This window comes from Protopterus annectens, chromosome 15.part0 (genome assembly GCF_019279795.1).
Source record: "Protopterus annectens isolate FY-2018-M chromosome 15.part0, PAN1.0, whole genome shotgun sequence".
In the NCBI taxonomy this organism is placed as follows: Eukaryota; Metazoa; Chordata; order Ceratodontiformes; family Protopteridae; genus Protopterus; species Protopterus annectens.
Genome location: NC_056749.1, coordinates 472,397,585 through 472,415,339, shown reverse-complemented (window position 1 = coordinate 472,415,339; position 17,755 = coordinate 472,397,585). Strand labels below are relative to the sequence as shown.

At 41.2% G+C, this 17,755-nt stretch overlaps 1 protein-coding gene across 4 annotated transcripts in view; it reads left to right on the top strand.

Annotated features, from left to right (window-relative positions):
- Window positions 1-17,755, top strand: part of COL4A5 (collagen type IV alpha 5 chain) — a 3,591,008-nt gene that overhangs the window by 2,438,509 nt on the left and 1,134,744 nt on the right. For all 4 annotated transcript variants that reach the window (XM_044057208.1, XM_044057205.1, XM_044057207.1 and 1 more), the window contains exon 29: window positions 15,573-15,670. In XM_044057208.1, coding sequence (XP_043913143.1) covers window positions 15,573-15,670 — 98 coding nt within the window. The remainder of the gene's footprint in view (window positions 1-15,572; window positions 15,671-17,755) is intronic.

Genomic DNA, 17,755 nt, shown 5'->3' with positions numbered 1-17,755 from the left:
ATGGGTCCTCAACATAGTGTCCCAGGGATACATATTTTATTTCCACACTCTGCCAACCCCAAAAGGGTTCCCAGATCTTCCTCCAAACCAGTGAGCAGAGGCCATAAAGCAAGTTCTTTCCCTGCTCTTCATGAGGGCAATACAGCATGTTCCTGCAGACCAGATAGGCCAAGGTTTCTATTCCAGACTCTTCCTGGTACCCTGAAAAGAGGGCACTTGGTGCCCAGTCCTCTATCCATCCATTCTAAACACCTTTCTGGTGATACCAAAATTCAAAATGCTCACCCTCCAGCAGCTTCTTCCTATGCTTTCCAAGGATGCTTGGTTAGCCACCCTAGACCTAAAAGAGGCCTACCTACACATCCCAATCAGAGAATCTTGCAGGAAATATCTACGTTTCAGGGCAGGATCTATGCACTTTCAGTTCTCTGCGCTTCCCTTTGGCTTATCCACTGCTCCCAGAGTTTTCACAAAATGCCTGGCTCCAGCCATTGCTTTTTACAGACAAAGAAATATTCAAATTTACCCCTACTTAGACAATTGCCTGATTCAGGCAGACAGTCAGGAAAAGCTGTTACAGCACCTGACCTTTGTAAAGGACCTACTGGCCGCCCTGGGGTATACTATCAACAATAAGAAATCAAAACTACTCCCCACACACAAAGTATTCATGGGAGCAAGCCTGGACACAGCATCCCAGATGGCATTCCTTACTCCAGAAAAACAAGCCTACCTGACAGGCTACTTCTCTCAACTAGCCACCAGAACTCAGTTATCCGCAAGGAAAATCCTGCAAGCTGTAGGGTTCATGGCCTTCTGCATTCTACTCATTCCATATGTCGGACTGCACATGAAGAAACTACAATGGTACCTAAAACGTCTTTGGTGTCAACACACTCAAGTCCTGGAAACTATCATACCTATAATACCCTAAGGAAATATTTTCTTTGGTGGGCAGCAGCATGCAACCACAACAAGGGACTTCCCTTCTCACAACCCCATGCAGCCCAGACCCTCACCACAGATGCATCAGACTATGTCTGGTGTGCACACCTGGACGGCAGGTGCATTCAGGGCCATTGGAGCCCAAATTAAATACATCTGCACATCAACCAAAAAGAGATGCTAGCTGTTCAGCATGCCCTGACAGCTTTCATATCCCTACTCTCCCCGGGGCCTCTAGTGATCAAAACAGACAACACAACAGTGATGTGGTATATCAACAAGCAGGGATGGACTCCTCACTGCAGGCTGGCCATGACCCTTTGGCACAGGGCCTCAGCCATGCAAATATACCTGCTAGCACAATTCCTGCCAGGCTCCCTAAACTCTCTGTCAGGCAACTTAAGCAGGAAACTGCTAGACCCACATGAGTGGCAGCCAGACCACAGAATCTTCAACCTTGTAACCCAGAAATGGGGCATCCCGAAGGTGGACCTCTTTGCCTCCCACTCCAATCATCAGCTCAGCAAATTCTGTACCAGGGAACCTCACAGCAAGGCCTGGAAAGTGGATGCTCTATCCTTCCAATGGGTAAACCTTTCGACCTATGCATTTCCCCCTCTACCACTCATTTCAAGGGTACTGCTCAAAATAAGGGAGGAAAAACCAACAGCAATCTTGATTGCCCCAGACTGGCCACGCCAGCACTGGTACCCACTGCTGCACAGCCCGTCACCCCTGCCACCACAGCACCTACCTCAGATCCCAACACTCCTGACCCAGAAGAATGGAGAATTCATGCATCCACAATTGCAGACCCTGAACCTGGAAGCCTGGCTTATTCCCTGACGTCTCCTCAAGCTGCCAGCCTAAGCAAACAAGTCCTGGATGTTGTATTTGAGGCCAGATGCCCCAGGACTAGAAAAGCCTATGCTGACAAGTGGAAAAGGTTTTGCATCTAGATCCAGGCTAAGGGAGCCAAACAGCACAGCCCTCTCTTCCTCTCATCCTGCATTACCTAACAGACCTACTACACAGGGCCTATCCTTCTCTTCTATTAAAATTCATGCCTCTGCCATCTCTGCTCATTACAGCACAGAGCCACCTCTCTTCTCACACACACTCATCAAACAGTTCCTAAAAGGGGCTAACAACTTAAGGCTACCCAGAAGAGCTCCTACCCCAGCTTGGGGCCTTAACTTTGTGTTGGAAAAGCTCACCCTACCCCTTTTTGAACCTGCAGCTTCAGCAGAGTTAAAAATTCCTCTCTTGGAAAACAACCTTGCTTCTGGCCATCACTTCAGCTAGAAGAGTTTCAGAGCTACAAGCACTCATGTCTGTAGTGCCCTTCATCATTTTCCATGCTGACAGGGTCTCCCTCAGAACTAACCCATCCTTCATGCCTAAAGTGGTGTCCAATGTGGCTCTCAACCCATCCATTCATTTGCCCACCTTTTTCCCTAACCCACAAAACAAGGGGGAAAGGATTCTGCACTCTCTAGATGTGCACAGACAGCTCAGATTCTGTGTGGATAGGACAATCTTTTAGAAAAACTGACCAATTGCTAGTCAGCTTCGCAGCAGGGGCAGAGGGCAAGGCCATATCCAAACAGTCTCCAAATGGATAGCACACTGCATCCATTTCTGCTACAAGCAGCATGGAAAACTGCCCCCAAAGGGTATCAGGACGCATTCCACCAGGGGAACTTCCACCTCTGCAGCTTTTGTCAAGAGTGGTCCCCACCAGAGACATCCTGAAGGCTACAACATGGACTTCTGTTCATACCTTCACCAGGCATTACCACCTGCCTATCTTCTCCAAATCCAGGGCAGGCTTTGCCACCACAGTCTTGCAGGGCATCCTAGCCAGCACTCAGTCTTCTTGACTGCCTCGATCCTTTTCTTCGACTTTGGGAATCAACCCAAGTGTGATGACTGCAACAGTGAAACATGAACATAGTACAGTTGTGTACACTTACCATAAATGTAGATGTTCGAGTGTATTCACTGTTGCAGTCCTGGTTTCCCACCCTCCACCCCCCTTGTCTCTCTTTCTCTCTCTCTTCCTCTCTCCTTACAGGGAATTTTTGGTATTTACTTTCTACTAGTGGTGTTCTTCCACCAAAACCTAGCTTTCTTTTTGGGGGCTCCTGACAGGGCAAGAAAAACTGATGTAATGGCACCGGCTGCCTGAACCACAGATGACCTGACATCAGTCCTGGAGCGACAGCAACCGAAACAGAAATACTAAGCCTCTGGTATTTGGACCGACTGAGGGCTACTCCTGGCAGGATAACCCAAGTGTGATGACTGCAACAGTGAATACACTTGAGCATCTACATTTATGGTAGGTGTACACAGCTGTACTTTCTTCTGCTATCTTGGAGGCTTCACCCTTGGCATGTTGAAATCCTGTCTCTCTCTAATTCTTCAGCAGGTCCATAGTGGATGCCAGCACATTGGCTCATTTCGAAATATCAACAGATGGACTCTGAAGAACTTTGCTTGCACAATTTACCTCTGTCAGCACATCATACCAAACCACTAAACATACAATGAACTGGTATGACATAGGTTCTTAGCATAGTCCCCTTGCTTGTTGATATGTTGCAGCTTCATTTGTACATACTGCTTGACATATCTCCTGTAATGCCTCAATGACTCACTTCAACTGAAATCTTACTGCCTTGACAGAGTCTATCTTGCATTCCCAGCGAGTCTCCGACAGTGGCTTCACAGTGACATTTGTGTGCCGTTTCAAGATCTGCCATCGGCTTGTTGATGCTGAACAGAGTACGTAAATGTTCTGCATACATCTAAAGAATGACACTGCCTGTACTGATGAATGTGCTCCATCACTAACTATAAGATTTAAATTATGGCAGGCACATGGCACATAAAAAGCCCTTGAATTCATCTGTTTTATCCGGGCATGCACTCCAGCTCGTTTCCCCTTCATGTTGCTGCCATTGTGATATCCTTGTCCTTGACGGTCATTAATGTCCAGTTGATGATTTTGAAGAGTCTGAAGAAGAGCTTCTTTAAGTCCTGCCCCAGTTGCATCATTCACAGGTACAAATCCTAGAAAATGTTCAACGGTGGCTGCAGTCTGTGAAATATCCACATAGGTTTATAGGTTGGTACTAGGCTATCGGCCCTAGGGCCTATACAAGCCTAGCCATAACAATTCCCTGGCTATTTCTTCCCACACTATTTACTTCCCTGGTCCCCTGTTTAGCAGGGCAACTGACGTGATCCCTGGGGTGAATTTCCTATCTTCCATCCAATCATCAAGGTTTCTTTTGAAGAGGGCCAAAGAGGTGCTTTGCTTGACATGTATGGGCTGTCTGTTCCAGAGTCTGGGGAGTCTTTGGGTCAGGATCCTATCCCTCCAGCATGTTTTGTTCATTGTGATGACAAGGTTTAGATCCCTGGAGCATGTCTCTCTGAGGGATTGGGATTTCTTTAAGTGTAGAATGCCCAACAGCTCTTGGTTTGACATGGCCTTGTATGTTAAGCAGAGATTGCCTGTGAGTACCAGTACACTATCAATAAAAAGAAAACAGAGAATGCATTGGCTAAACATATAGGAATATTTCCGAATCATAAATTTAAGTTAAAGATTATTGACCAAGTCAAATACGATATTAGTGGTGGTCCCATCTCCCTAAGACTTGAAGAACTTTAACTTTATTGGCAAATTCACCTTAACGCATACTACTACCCAGGTATTAATGACATGTGCTCGATTAGAGGTCTGCTGAAAGTGAAAAGTTTTACTAGATGACAGACACTCTCTTCTAGCTATGTAACACAAAAATAATTTTTATATAATTTATATATTAATTTTATATTAATATTATGAATAATATTCATCTCTAATAGTAATTCACGTTAGTAAATGTGATACCAGAATATTCAGCCTTAATTCTCCTTAAAGGTCTTAGTTAGATTGTGTATTTTTTATATTTATATTTTTTAAATTATTTTTATATAATGAACACCATATTGTGGAATTAAATGAATGGCATAGCATAGTATGAATGATATATATTTAGTAATATGGTCATCATAGCTAGTTAAAATTATGTGCTAACATCAAGTTAATTTCTTGATGCCTAAATTTATTTCTCAAACTCCCAGCTGAGTTATTTTTCTGGGCTAGGCAATTAGCTACGAACCAGTATGAAAAGTCGTAGTAAAAAAAGTTTGTAGTGCAGAATTTCAGCAGTGTAATAGTAATTACATAGGTAACCTTATTATTTCATGTTTATCTGTTCTTGTTGTTTAAAGTATACCTATCAGCATACTTTACTTTTAAACCATAGCTTCAGTCTTCCTTGTTCATGGTTGTCAGCATTGTTTTAGTTTTAAACAGTATTTTTTCATAGTGTGTAGAACAGGAAGGGTTAACTATTGTTGCGGATGTCATCACAGCATGTCAGCTGACAGGCTCAAGCACTTCCTGGTATTTTATTTAACTGAAACTTGTACCTTGAATGTTTGCATCTGAAGAAGTTTGATTTTATTAAACAAAAAGTGCTTTATGCACTTTAAAACTACTGGTTGCTTTCTGAAGCTGTTTTCTTTCTTTTAGTAGTTTATTTTGTGTTTTTTCCAATTGCCTGTGAGTAGACTATTTGTGACAGAGTATAGGTGGAGTTTATTTATTTATTTTTTTTAGACGGTCAGCATAGGGCATCTGCTTTAGGCCTGTGATTATATTAGTGAGGTATTTCTGCAGCCTTTCCAGTTGTTGCAGATGTCTTGAGAGGTACATACCAAATGGCGTGTTGTATTCTATAATGGGTCTAATGAGGGATGAGTGCAATGGGACAATGACTTCATTTTTTCTGGATGAAGTGCCCTTAGTGATGAGGTGTGCCACACACAAGGATTTCCTGACTGTAGTGGCGATGTGGTTATCGAAGGTGAGACCACTGTCCACCTGTGTCCCTAAGACTCTTATCACACTTTCGGTGTTTAGTGTACTGCCACCTATGAGTAATTCACAGGTACATGTTTTTTCCCACAGGGGATAGCTGTACATTTCTTGGCATTGAGCTTGAGCCCATGGTTCTGGCACCAAGCATCTGTTTCTGTAAGGCCCTTTTGTAGAATATCCACATCATTTGCGGATTCAATAATGGCTCCCAATTTGCAGTCATCTGCGAACTTTGTTAGCCAGAGTCCCTTAGTGGTGGCCTGTACTTCTGAGAAGTAGATGCCAAACAAGAGCGGTCCCAGGACTGAACCCTGAAGTACTCCACTTGTCTGGAGCTGGATTTGAAGTCGGCTACTTTTACAGTGTGGATTCTGTCAGTAAGCCAGTTGGCAACCTATCGAGTAACGTAAGGATTAATGCCCAGCTTAGTAAGTTTATCTATGATTCCAGAGTGGGGGATGGTGTCGAAGGCCTTGGCGAGGACCACCTTACCCTTGTCCATGGCTCTGGAGATGGATTTGAAGAAGTCAATCAGGTTCAGGAGACAAGATCGGCCCTTCATGAACCCAAACTGCGTGGAGTCCAGTGTTTGAAAGTTGCCAATGTCTTTGTTTATAAGTTTCATGATAATACATTCCATGGCCTTGCAGATCAGGCTCATCAGACTGATGGGCCAGTAGTTCCCGGGATCCAAGGTGGATCCCCCCCTTGTGGAGTGGGATAACTGTAGCTGTGCGCCACTCAGTGGGCACGAAGCCTGAGGTGAGGCTGTGATTAAACATGACACTTAGGTGAGGTGCCACTTCATTTTGTAGTTCATGTAGTACACAGCCTGGGATGTCGTCTGGTCCCATGGATGCTGTATTCTTAGCTTTGGAGAGTGCATTTTTTACCTGTGTGTCCATTACTACCAGAATTTGGCAATCTTTCGGTATTGATATCGGCCCTTTAGGGGGTGAAGTTTGCACTGAATCAATCTGCCAGGATATTGGCAAGATCCTTGGGATCAGTATATTTAATGCCATTCTGTTGTAGCTCAGAGCAGATCTGAGTTTTGCCATTTAGATTATTGACATAGCTATAGAATGCTTTGTGGTTGTCTTTGGAATATTTGGCAATTTTATTTTCATAACTAGCTTTGGAGGATTTTATGAGGGATCTCAGATTCTTACTGAGGCTGGTAAGGGAGTTTTTTTGCATCCCGGGATTTTCCTCTTTTCTGCAACAGTTTCTTCCTTTTGCTGTAAAGTTTGTTTATGGCAAGGGACCACCAGATTGGCTTCCTTGTTTTGGTGGAGAGGGTCGTGGTTCTATTTGGGATGGAACAATTCATGCACGAGTGGATGTGTTCATACAGTGCCTTAGTGTAGGATTCAGCAGTCGAACTTTCAGTTCCCGTCTGCATGGGTGTCATGACGTTTGTCACTTCTGACTTGAGTAGCATGAAGTTGGCTTTGGAGAAGTTTTTTACGGAAGTTTCCTTACTGGGGGGTGGGGGTGGGGGGCAGGATGTGGTTGTCAAGGGTGATTAGCTTATGGTCAGACCTGAGCAACGAGGGGTTGACCATAAGTGTGGAGCATTGATTTCCCATGTTGGTAATGACCAGGTCTAGGATATTGGAGCCCCTGGTGGGACTAAGGATTAGTTGATCCAGGGCAATGGAATTTATGAATTCCAAGAACCGTTGGGCAAAGGTGTTGGTACACGAGTAGTTTTCCCAGTTAATGGCAGGGTAGTTGAAATCACCCAGTATTAGGGTGTTTAGTTGTATCTTAATATTTTCCAGTATGTTTATAAATGTATATATACACATACCAAACTACTACAGTTATTTGCTCTTGATTGCTGATGTCTGGCGTGCAGTCAAGAATCATTGAAAAGTACCTAGCATCCTTCACCTTCCCTACAGTGATCCTTAAAATAGCATTTGCAATCAGCTGGATAACTTCATTCTGTATGTCCTTCCCAAGATAGTGATCCACTACCTCTTTATTCCGAATATGACGCAAATGATCAGCCCTGACAGAGTCAAACTGCGACAGAAGTTGCACTTGGCCTAAGAAATTGTCATTGCTATAGGTGTCCAGGAGGGCATCACTTGTACCACAGAATGCCATGTTCCATTCCACCAAGTATTCAACAACAGCAATAATACATTCTAACACATAACACACCGTGCCAGTGAGTTATCTCCTTTTCAACCACTGCTTGTCTCTTATTGTCCATAGTCTGCCTACTCTTTATTCTATTGTCCTGTTCCTTCCACTTCAGCATACTGGTGCTCGATCGTGGCTGTGTCACTTTCTGTTGACAGGATGTTGGCCTCACAGTGGTCAGACTGTAATACAGAACCATTGTGTTGTCCTGAAGGCAGACTTTTTCCTGAATCTCCCCTCTCCGATGACCCACAGAAAATTTTCATAATGGAACCCTGTCTCTTTGCATCCTCATTCCACTGCTGCTGAAGCTTTTTGCTCCTCCTGACAAATATGTACGCTTCATCTCTAACTGGGAATGGAGGTAAAGCAGAATTACTACACATGTAGACAGAGTCCTTTTGTCATACTGTTAGTAAAAATGCATAATGACTTGCATTGACATCGGTCACTATTGCACTGCAGGTAGAAAGACTGAAGAATGACTAACCAGTAGGCACAAAAAAGTAATGAGAAAGGCACAAGTTACAGTTTTATGTTAAATACCTAACACTAGAGGTGAACTTGAGCTTTTTCTACACAATTCTTCCCCTTTTATCCCTCCAAACATGTGAAGAGGCCCCAAATGATGCAAAAGATTGATATTACAAGCTCTCTGGAACAGACTAAAGTCTGAAAGAACTAATGGCTAGGAGAAGCACAAGTTTGAAGGGGAACACACCAAATTGAGGCAAGACAAATGTTACGGTACAATAAAAAACTACACATGCCCACTACCTCTCAATCTCCTAGCACACTTGAACAAACCAAAATCATTGGTTGAACAAAGGAGTGAAATCATGGATTTGCTAGAAAACCTCATTTGTGAGGGGGAAGTGGCACACACATTGGGAGACATTCCCACAACCCCTGTTAGCACAGGATCTGTGTACAAAAGCATAAAGCCAGGGAGTGTACCATGCATTACGTGGAGGGTATGAAATATGAAGTCCATTTCTGCTAGTAGCCTCAACTCTCCGCATTGTGCTATGCAATCATTTTGAGAGAGAACAGGCCAAAAACATCTGGACACACATTCTCACAGGCCCCATCAACCTGCTAAACTGTCAACATAATTCAGACAGCCAAAAATAACTGCAGAAGAAGGCGTAACATCATGGATAGTTTAAAACATTAACTTAGATAGCAGAGCAGTGTTTGCAGTAGTATGCATTAAAGACATCAGTACATTCTCGAAATTCTCACCACCACCACAGCCTCTGCACAATAATCCTGGATAAAGTGAAAACAAAAAACATAGGCGTAGTATTAACAATGTGCTTATACAGTGCGTGGCTCCACACTAAAAAATATCCCAGGCAAACATTGAACACTGCAACATTTGCACAGCCACTAACTACTCTTCCATCGTTAGGCTTTTTAAACAATGTACAGGCCCCATCAACCTCCAAACAGCATAATTCAAACAGCCAAAAATAACCGCAGAACAAGCTGTAACATCAGGGATAGTTAAACAGTACTGTAAACCTAGACAGCAGAACAGAGTTTGTATTAGCATGCAGTAAGATATCAGTACATTCTGCGGAATTCTCACCCCCCCCCCCCCAGCCGATGCACAATAATCCTGGATAAAGTAAAAACCAAAATCATAGGCATAGCATTAACAATGTGCTTATACAGTACGTGACCCTCATTAAAAAAACTCCAGGCATACACTGAACACTGCAACATTCTCACAGGCCCTAACCACGCTGCCAAACTTTCAACACATTAACTACGGACAACGAAAAAAATGCAGTCATTGCATCGAGTAGAATATTGTGTTTATACACAGTAGTAGCATAACAGGGTTTGCATTAGTATACACTCAAAATATCTATGCCTTCAGCAACATTCTCACAGCTGCTAACTACCCCTCCCAACATTAGGCATTTTAAGCAATGTACAGGCCCCATCAACCTCCTAACCTCTCAGCATAATTCAAACAGCCAAAAAACTGCAGACCAAGGTGCAACATCAGGGATAGTGTAAAACAGTACTGTAAACCTAGGTAACAGAACAGTGTTTGACAAACTTGTAAAAAACTCAAAACCTACTGCAAAGTCAGCTGACAATCTACCAGCAGAATTTCAAAAAATAGCAGCTGAAACCAGTTCTTATCCTGAATACTTAAAACATCCTTTACTGAGCAATACGTCCCAACCATCTGGAAAATATCATATATTATATCCGTGCACAATGGTGGAAACTTGACAGAACTTACAAATTATAGGCCAAGAGCAATTCTTTCCCCACTAGCTGAACTCCTAGAGGAATGCATTCATTCTCAACCAATAATTTACTTGCCAAATCCCAACACGGCTTCAGGCCTCATGCTGCAACTGCCCTCCTCAATTATACCAACACCATCAATTTTCAAATGAAGATAAAACAGGATCATCTGTCTATCTTGATTTGTTAAAGGCCTTTGTCAGAGTCTCTCAACAAACTACTAACTACTCTCGCCAACCTTAATTGCATCCCCCTAGGCCTCCACTGGCTCCAAAGCTACCCAACAGGTCATAAACAGCCGTAAAATGTCTCCAGGATCTACCTCCCTCTACCTTAACTCACATTAGGAGTCTTACAAGGCTCCATCCTTGGTCCACTTCAGTTTAGTGGATTTATTATCAGCCTCAGTACTGCCACATCCCTAGCACTCACAATCCAATATGCTGACACTGATACATTTGTGTCACGTCTACCATGCAACAGGTCATGTCCCAACCCAGGCTGAAATAAGCTAATCTTCACCACTTACCCCATACACCTAAGACTATCGACTTAGCGTCTCACAAGACTGCCCACCCATCCTTGCTCTAGCCAACTACAATATCCTTCTCTGTCCCATTATTTATATCCCCTCTTTTTCATCACCCCTATTCCATTCCCTCTATCTTTTATATATACAGCAGAGATACTGCCAAAAAAATAACGAGCCAACTCTAGCTCTTGCCCCAAATAACTAACTTACATACTCTCCTAACCAATGGGCAATCAAAATTAAATGTATATTACATTCCACATTCCCTTATATTGTCCCACGTACAAACAGATAAACTGTACTTATTTTACATACTTCTAGCACTTGTGTACTAAGATAAGCATTTCTCCCTAAGTCTCCACTGAAAATGGGTACTATCCCAGTCTGACTGTCCAGTAAACAAATGTAAAATATGTAAAGTAAAACTGGTATAACCACAGCCCCTCACCCACAAATCATCTTAGCACAACATGTCACTACACAAAACTAAAGAAAACTGGTACAACCACAGCACTTCACCCCCCACCCCATCCTCTTAGCACAGGAACTCTACATAAAAGTAAATTAAAACTGGTAAAACCAGTCCCCATCTTCCCAATCCTCTTAGCACAAGAACACTACACAAGTAAAATAAACTGGTAAAACCACTGCCCCTCACTCCCCCATCCTCTTACCACCAGAGCACTACACAAACAAAATAAAACTGGTACAACCTCACTCCCCACCCTCATAACACATAAACTCTACACAAAACAAAATAAAACTGGTACAACCACAACCCTCCCATCCTCTTAGCACAAAAACTCTACACAAAATCCAAATAAAACTAGTACAAGCACAGCCCTCACCCCCTCAAACCTCTTAGCACAATAAATATGCACAAAAAACAATCACACACACACACCAAAAATAAAGTTTAAACTAAACCCAAAAACTTACCTTTTATGCTTTCTACAGAAGGCTGCTTCCAATAATCTTCTCCCTCTTCAAGACTGAAGGCTCACCTGCTCTCCTTGCCTTCCTCAGAGTCAGACCACTCAGTCCTTTTGAAATTGCCCTTAAAAGGACAGTTTTTCAGACCTTTTGAGAAATTGCCTTTAGAAGGACAGTTGAAAAAAGGGGTATAAGCCAATGACGACCGGTCTAAAGGCTTGAATCCACCGCTGGTCCATTCTCCAATGTAGTCCGCCCTCACGCTGGTCCAAACCCGGCTCGATCTCCGCACTCTGCTGCTGCTAACGAACACTCCTATGTTTAAAAACAAGAGAAATGATCCTTATTAGCTGCAGGTGCCTTTTTAAAGGCAGTTTGTGCAGGAAGTAATTTGCAAGGATCAATCAGGTCCTTGCTTCATCACTTTCTACTTTAGAAAATGAAAAAAAATAAGAACTTAATTTGCAGGCTGCTGCAGCCAGTCAGATCCCTTGTTTCAGTGAGCAGACCTGATTGAGTGCAGCTTGCCAGTGAATCAAAAAAAAAAATGGAAACACAATTCCGATTTTCATGGTGACGGCAGGGAACTATGAGGACATCCATGAGGAACCGAGCCGAAGAAAAGTAACAGTTGGAGCAACTCATGGGTTTTGCAGGAGCCTAACGCCAGCTATGCTGATGAAATATTCATCTGTAGCTACTGGTAAACATCATTCTTCTCCTTGAGACCTGTACACACAAAACCTTGAAACAGTTTGGTTCAACAGACTTGATTTGTGATTTGTAAAATGCTACTCCTGATAGGCATCATCTCAGCCTGGTAGAAATGTGAAGTCCAGAGTCTTACATTTACAGAGTGTTATCTCACTTTTCATAAGAATCAAGTCTCTCTCCTGACAATTTCTCATTTTCTCTTGAAGGTTGCTTCTGTGTTGTCTCATCACTAATCCATGCATCTTACAATTTTCTTTCTCAGTGTTGATAAGAAAGAATGTGTCCTCCATACCACAGATGCTTATTGCCAGTTATAGCGCTGCCTCAAAAACTTCCTGGACCTGCTTGCATTCATTGCGTTTTGTAGTAAGAGTGTTACAGTTAGTTAACTTTATGCATTATGGCTTGCCAGCTGCATCACTGAATGGTACACTTACAGGATGTTCTACCAAGGATGAGGAGAGCTGCCAGTAGTGTTAAGTTTCAAGAATGTGTCCACAGTGAGCATGTTTAATGTGACCACCTACACCTCAGTACACACTGTTTGTGTGTGTGTGTGAGTGTGTGTGTATATGTATATATGTATATATGTGTATATATATATATATATATATATATATATATATATATATATATATATATATATATATGTGTGTGTGTGTGTGTGTGTGTGTGTGTATGGTTCCACTTCACAATATCGAATTACTGAAAACTCGAACTTCATATGGTCGATACCATATGATCTAGTTTTCAGTAATTCGAAATTAGGAAGTGGAATAAATAAAAAGAAAAAAAAAATCCCAAACACATCGTTTCTGCGGGGGGAGGGGGGGGCAAGCCACCCTGTACCTTCCCTGCTTAAATGTACCATCTCCGTGATCACACTATAGTGAGGAAAGAAATGGGAGATCTCCTGTTCTGCACTTCTGCATACAGCGTGGAATGAGAGATTGCCCTTTTCCCCACTGTAGCACAATCTCGGAGTTGGTATATTTAAGTGGGGGGGTGGAGGGTGCAGGGGGGCTTGCCCCCCTGCAGAAACGATGTGTTTGTTTTTTTTTTTAATTCCACTTCCTAATTTCGAGTTACTGAAAACTTGATCATATGGTCTCGACCATATGAAGTTCAGGTTTTCAGTAATTCAATTACACACACACCTATATGTATATATATATATATATATATATATATATATATATATATATATATATGTGTATGTGTGTGTGTGTGTGTGTGTGTGTGTGTAAATATATATATATATATATATATATATATATATATTATACACACACACACACACATTTTTTTTTGTTCTCTGCACCTGCTGATCCTCAAGCCTTCTTCAATGCATTTTTAAATTACCTGTTCAGCTTTCCTAATGGCCCCCCCTCTACCAGCACAAAACTGGCCAAAAAGGCCACAGAAATACCTCACAAAGAGGATTATCGGCCTCAAACAGACGCCCTACGCAGTACGTCTCAAAAAACTCAAGCTTTACTCTGTCGCATATCGCCTACTCAGAGGCGATCTCTGCCTAACATTCAAAGCTATGTCAAACCCAGAGCTGTTGGACATGCTCCACGTAAAGAAATTCCAATCCCTGTGAGCTACATGCTCTAGGGACCTAAACCTTGTCACCACAAAAATCAGAACATGCTGGAGGAAGAGATTCCTGTCCCAGAGACTTCCCATACTATATCAAACAAAGCTCCTCCATTAGCACTCTTCAAGAAAAATCTTGATGATTGGATGGGAGGTAGGAAATTCACCCCAGGGATCACTTCTGTGGCTCTGCTTGACAGGGGCACAGGAAAATAATTTTCTTGGGTGGCAAAAGCCAGGGTACCGTTTGGCTACGAGTATGGGAGAGGTTCCTGTGATGCACTTGTTTCCTGACAGGGTTCACCGGCTTCCCCATTCAAGGCAAAGATTGGGCCCATACCCTTTGCTAGGGCAAGATCCAAAGAACATTTGCTACCTAGGAAAAATTTGCCAGACTAGTCCCTCATGAGAGGCAAGGTTTAGGTGGCAGGAAGTGAGACAATTGGTAAATTAGGTGGACATTCCTTAGCAGCTCAGAGTCCCTAACCCTGTTGGCAGCTCTGCTGAACTTAAAAATTGCTGCTTGACCTCTCGGAATGTGTTTGAATTTATAAATATAGCTCATCCCCTAGGCCTGCTACGTCTCAGAATTACATACAGCAGTAGCTCATTAGGTCTAGATTGCATGTATGTGTCACCCAGTGCTCCCAGGTGCCATCCAGTAAGGAATCAGAGCTGCTTCCCTTCATTCCATTGTGGGCAAGCCAGGAAAGGCTGCTCAATGCTATCTCTCGCAATGAACAAGACAGGTATACCAAGCAGTTCCACTAAATGCAAAGGGTTCTGTTGAAACTCACTTAATCTGGTGAATATATACATATCCAGGGAACACTAAATTTGGCCAAAAGTTAAAGCTCTGTACATCTTTCAGTGAAGTTGTAAAAAGACTTATTTTATCAAGTCTTAGTTTTTCATAAGTTCTGTTTTGTGCTGTGAGTACTATGAGGTTTAGTGACATGGATTAAAGCGAAAAAGTGACTTGTGCATTAAAATGACTTTTCTCCACTCTCTGAAATTATTTAGTTTTGGAGTTAGTATATTTTGAGTTAAAGCATTTTGAGGAGAAGTCCCCACATTGGCACAGGATGGAAAAAAACCCTTGTGATGCACTGTTTTTGTTTTGTATGATACTGTGTTTTCCATTGGGTTGTGTTTGTGGAACTGTGAAATTTCAGTATTCACGTCTTTACTAAATAAAATATGATAAACACAAATCTCTATTATATACTGGGATACAAATGCTGAGAGCTGATGAATGCTAGTAGAAGTTAGAAAAAAAAAACACTGTATAGAAAAATAACTGGAAATTATTCTTTGTGTCTTTCTTAGTGATTACAGGTTATATTTCTGAATGCAGAACTGTTTCAGGACCAGATGGATTAGTAGTCTCAGCTGACAGATTGATCATGGGATGGACATATGTCTTACATTGTCTTGCTGTGAGCTTAATTATTTTGATCTGCTTTTGTGTTCAAGGTTTTCCAGGAATGCTTGGCCCCCAAGGTTCACCAGGTGCTCCAGGCAGAGCAGGTCGTGATGGATTTCCAGGTGAACCTGGCTCTCCAGGACCAAAGGTTAGTGAAAACCTAAGCATCTCAGATTAACACCAACATGCCACTGAAGCAACAGTCAGTAAAAGTAACTTCTTTATTCACAAATTACCAAATGTTAAGTACTTTTGTCACTAAGACTTCAGACTAATATTCATGCTGCTATTGTTCACTTATAAAGCCCATTAATTCCACATTAATACCCTAATTAACATCAATTAACACCATTAAAAACTTTTAAAAAGCTATGTAAAATTCTCTACCATCAACTATTATATGTTCTTTACATATGAAAAATATATATAAAATACATATAAAAATGAAAATTACACTTCTAATTGATGCAACTTTAAAATTGACAAACTTGAACGACTGTCATTAAGCCCTGATGGGTTCATAGCATTTAACAGTAATTGCCACTTTAATTCATATTTGATTAGGTGCTCCTCTGTATAATGCCCTTTTCATCCCTTTTTACTTGTTACAAAATAAAAAATGTAAATGTACGAGTGGGATACATAACCACGTCTATATAGGGCATTAGTGTTCTTTGCCATCTTAACATCTCTCAAATGCTCATGTATCCTATCTTTAATTTTCCTGTTTTTCCCCCACATAAAATGCCATACAATTTTCACAACAAGCAATATATGCAACTCCTTTAGTTTCGCAATTGTAGTACCTTAATGCTTAAGTTTAAGTTTTAAAGTTGCGTCAGTTACAGTGTAATTTTCATTTTTATATGTATTTTATATATATATATTCTTTATATGTAAAAAAACGTATAACAGTGGATGGTAGAGAATTTTACATTGCTTTTTAAAAGTTTTTAATGGTGTTAACTGATGTTAATTAGGGTATTAATGTGGAATTAAGGGGCTTTATAAGTGAGCAATAGCAGAGTGAAGGTTAGTTCTGATGAAGTCTTAGTGACAAAAGCCCTTAAATGTTTGGTAATTTGTGAATAAAGAAGTTATATTTCCTGACTCTATGGCTTTGGTGGCATTTTGGTGTTTTTCGAAGTTTTATCTTTTTCTAGTTTGTTGAATGTCAGATTAAGACTGGATTATTAAATATATTTATAAAAAAAAGTACAGGAATGAACTAGACCAGCTTAGAACGGTGGTTCAAACATAAACTGATAATTGTATATTGTTTAGTCTTGTAATCTATTTTCCATGGTCAGAACTTTAAAATTCCTTTGATTAACAGAAAATTATAGGTAGGCTTATGAAAAAATATATTCTAGGAAACCTCATTGTTTTGGTTTGCAGCTTGAAAGAGAGTTTCTGTTAAAGTTGTTTTCATTTAGGCAATTCATAAACTTGGCAAAGTCATTTAATTATCTGCAGAGATCGTATGACTATCACAGTAGAGTATCATGCCCTTGATTAACAGTTTAAACATATATAAGGTAGCAGTAAGTTGGAGTTCTTCCATTAGACATTCTTAAACAACTAGAACTGTATTTAGGCTGGGTCATTTACCAGCTAACAGTTGTGAAATCATCTGGATCAAAGCACCAAATCTTCAATATACATACGTTTTTTAGAGTTTTAATTAACAGGGATTTTAGTGTGTTCATAGAAGAGGTCACACAAAGCAGATGTAAATAGGGTATTTAAATGGATATATAAATGAGGTCATAGAAAGTGCTCTGAACTACAATGGTTCTTCAGGCAGATATTACACAAGCAAATTGTAGAAATAACTAATTCTGATGAAGTCTCTGTTTCAGGAGACAAGTGCTTATTTCTCAGTTTTGTAATAAAGAATGTGAACCTTGAGGAGCCTGGATCACTCTTTCTGCTATTTGCTGCTGATTTTTGGTGGTGTATTTTGGATTTAGATATTGTACAAGCTTAATACAGACAAGTATGTTCTTTCTTTAGTCTTTCACTTTCCAAATCCTCTATGACTTCCAGGAAGGCCGCACACTGAGTTACTGGTTGATAAAAGCTAAACTACACGTATACAAGATCTCTGTGTGAAAACTGAGACATTATTAAAAGTCAGTAAAATTTATCAATGTGAGTAAAATTAGGTTATCGGCTAGTAAATGCATTGCCCTCATACCAGCAAAGTAGACATCTGGAACAATAAAATGAA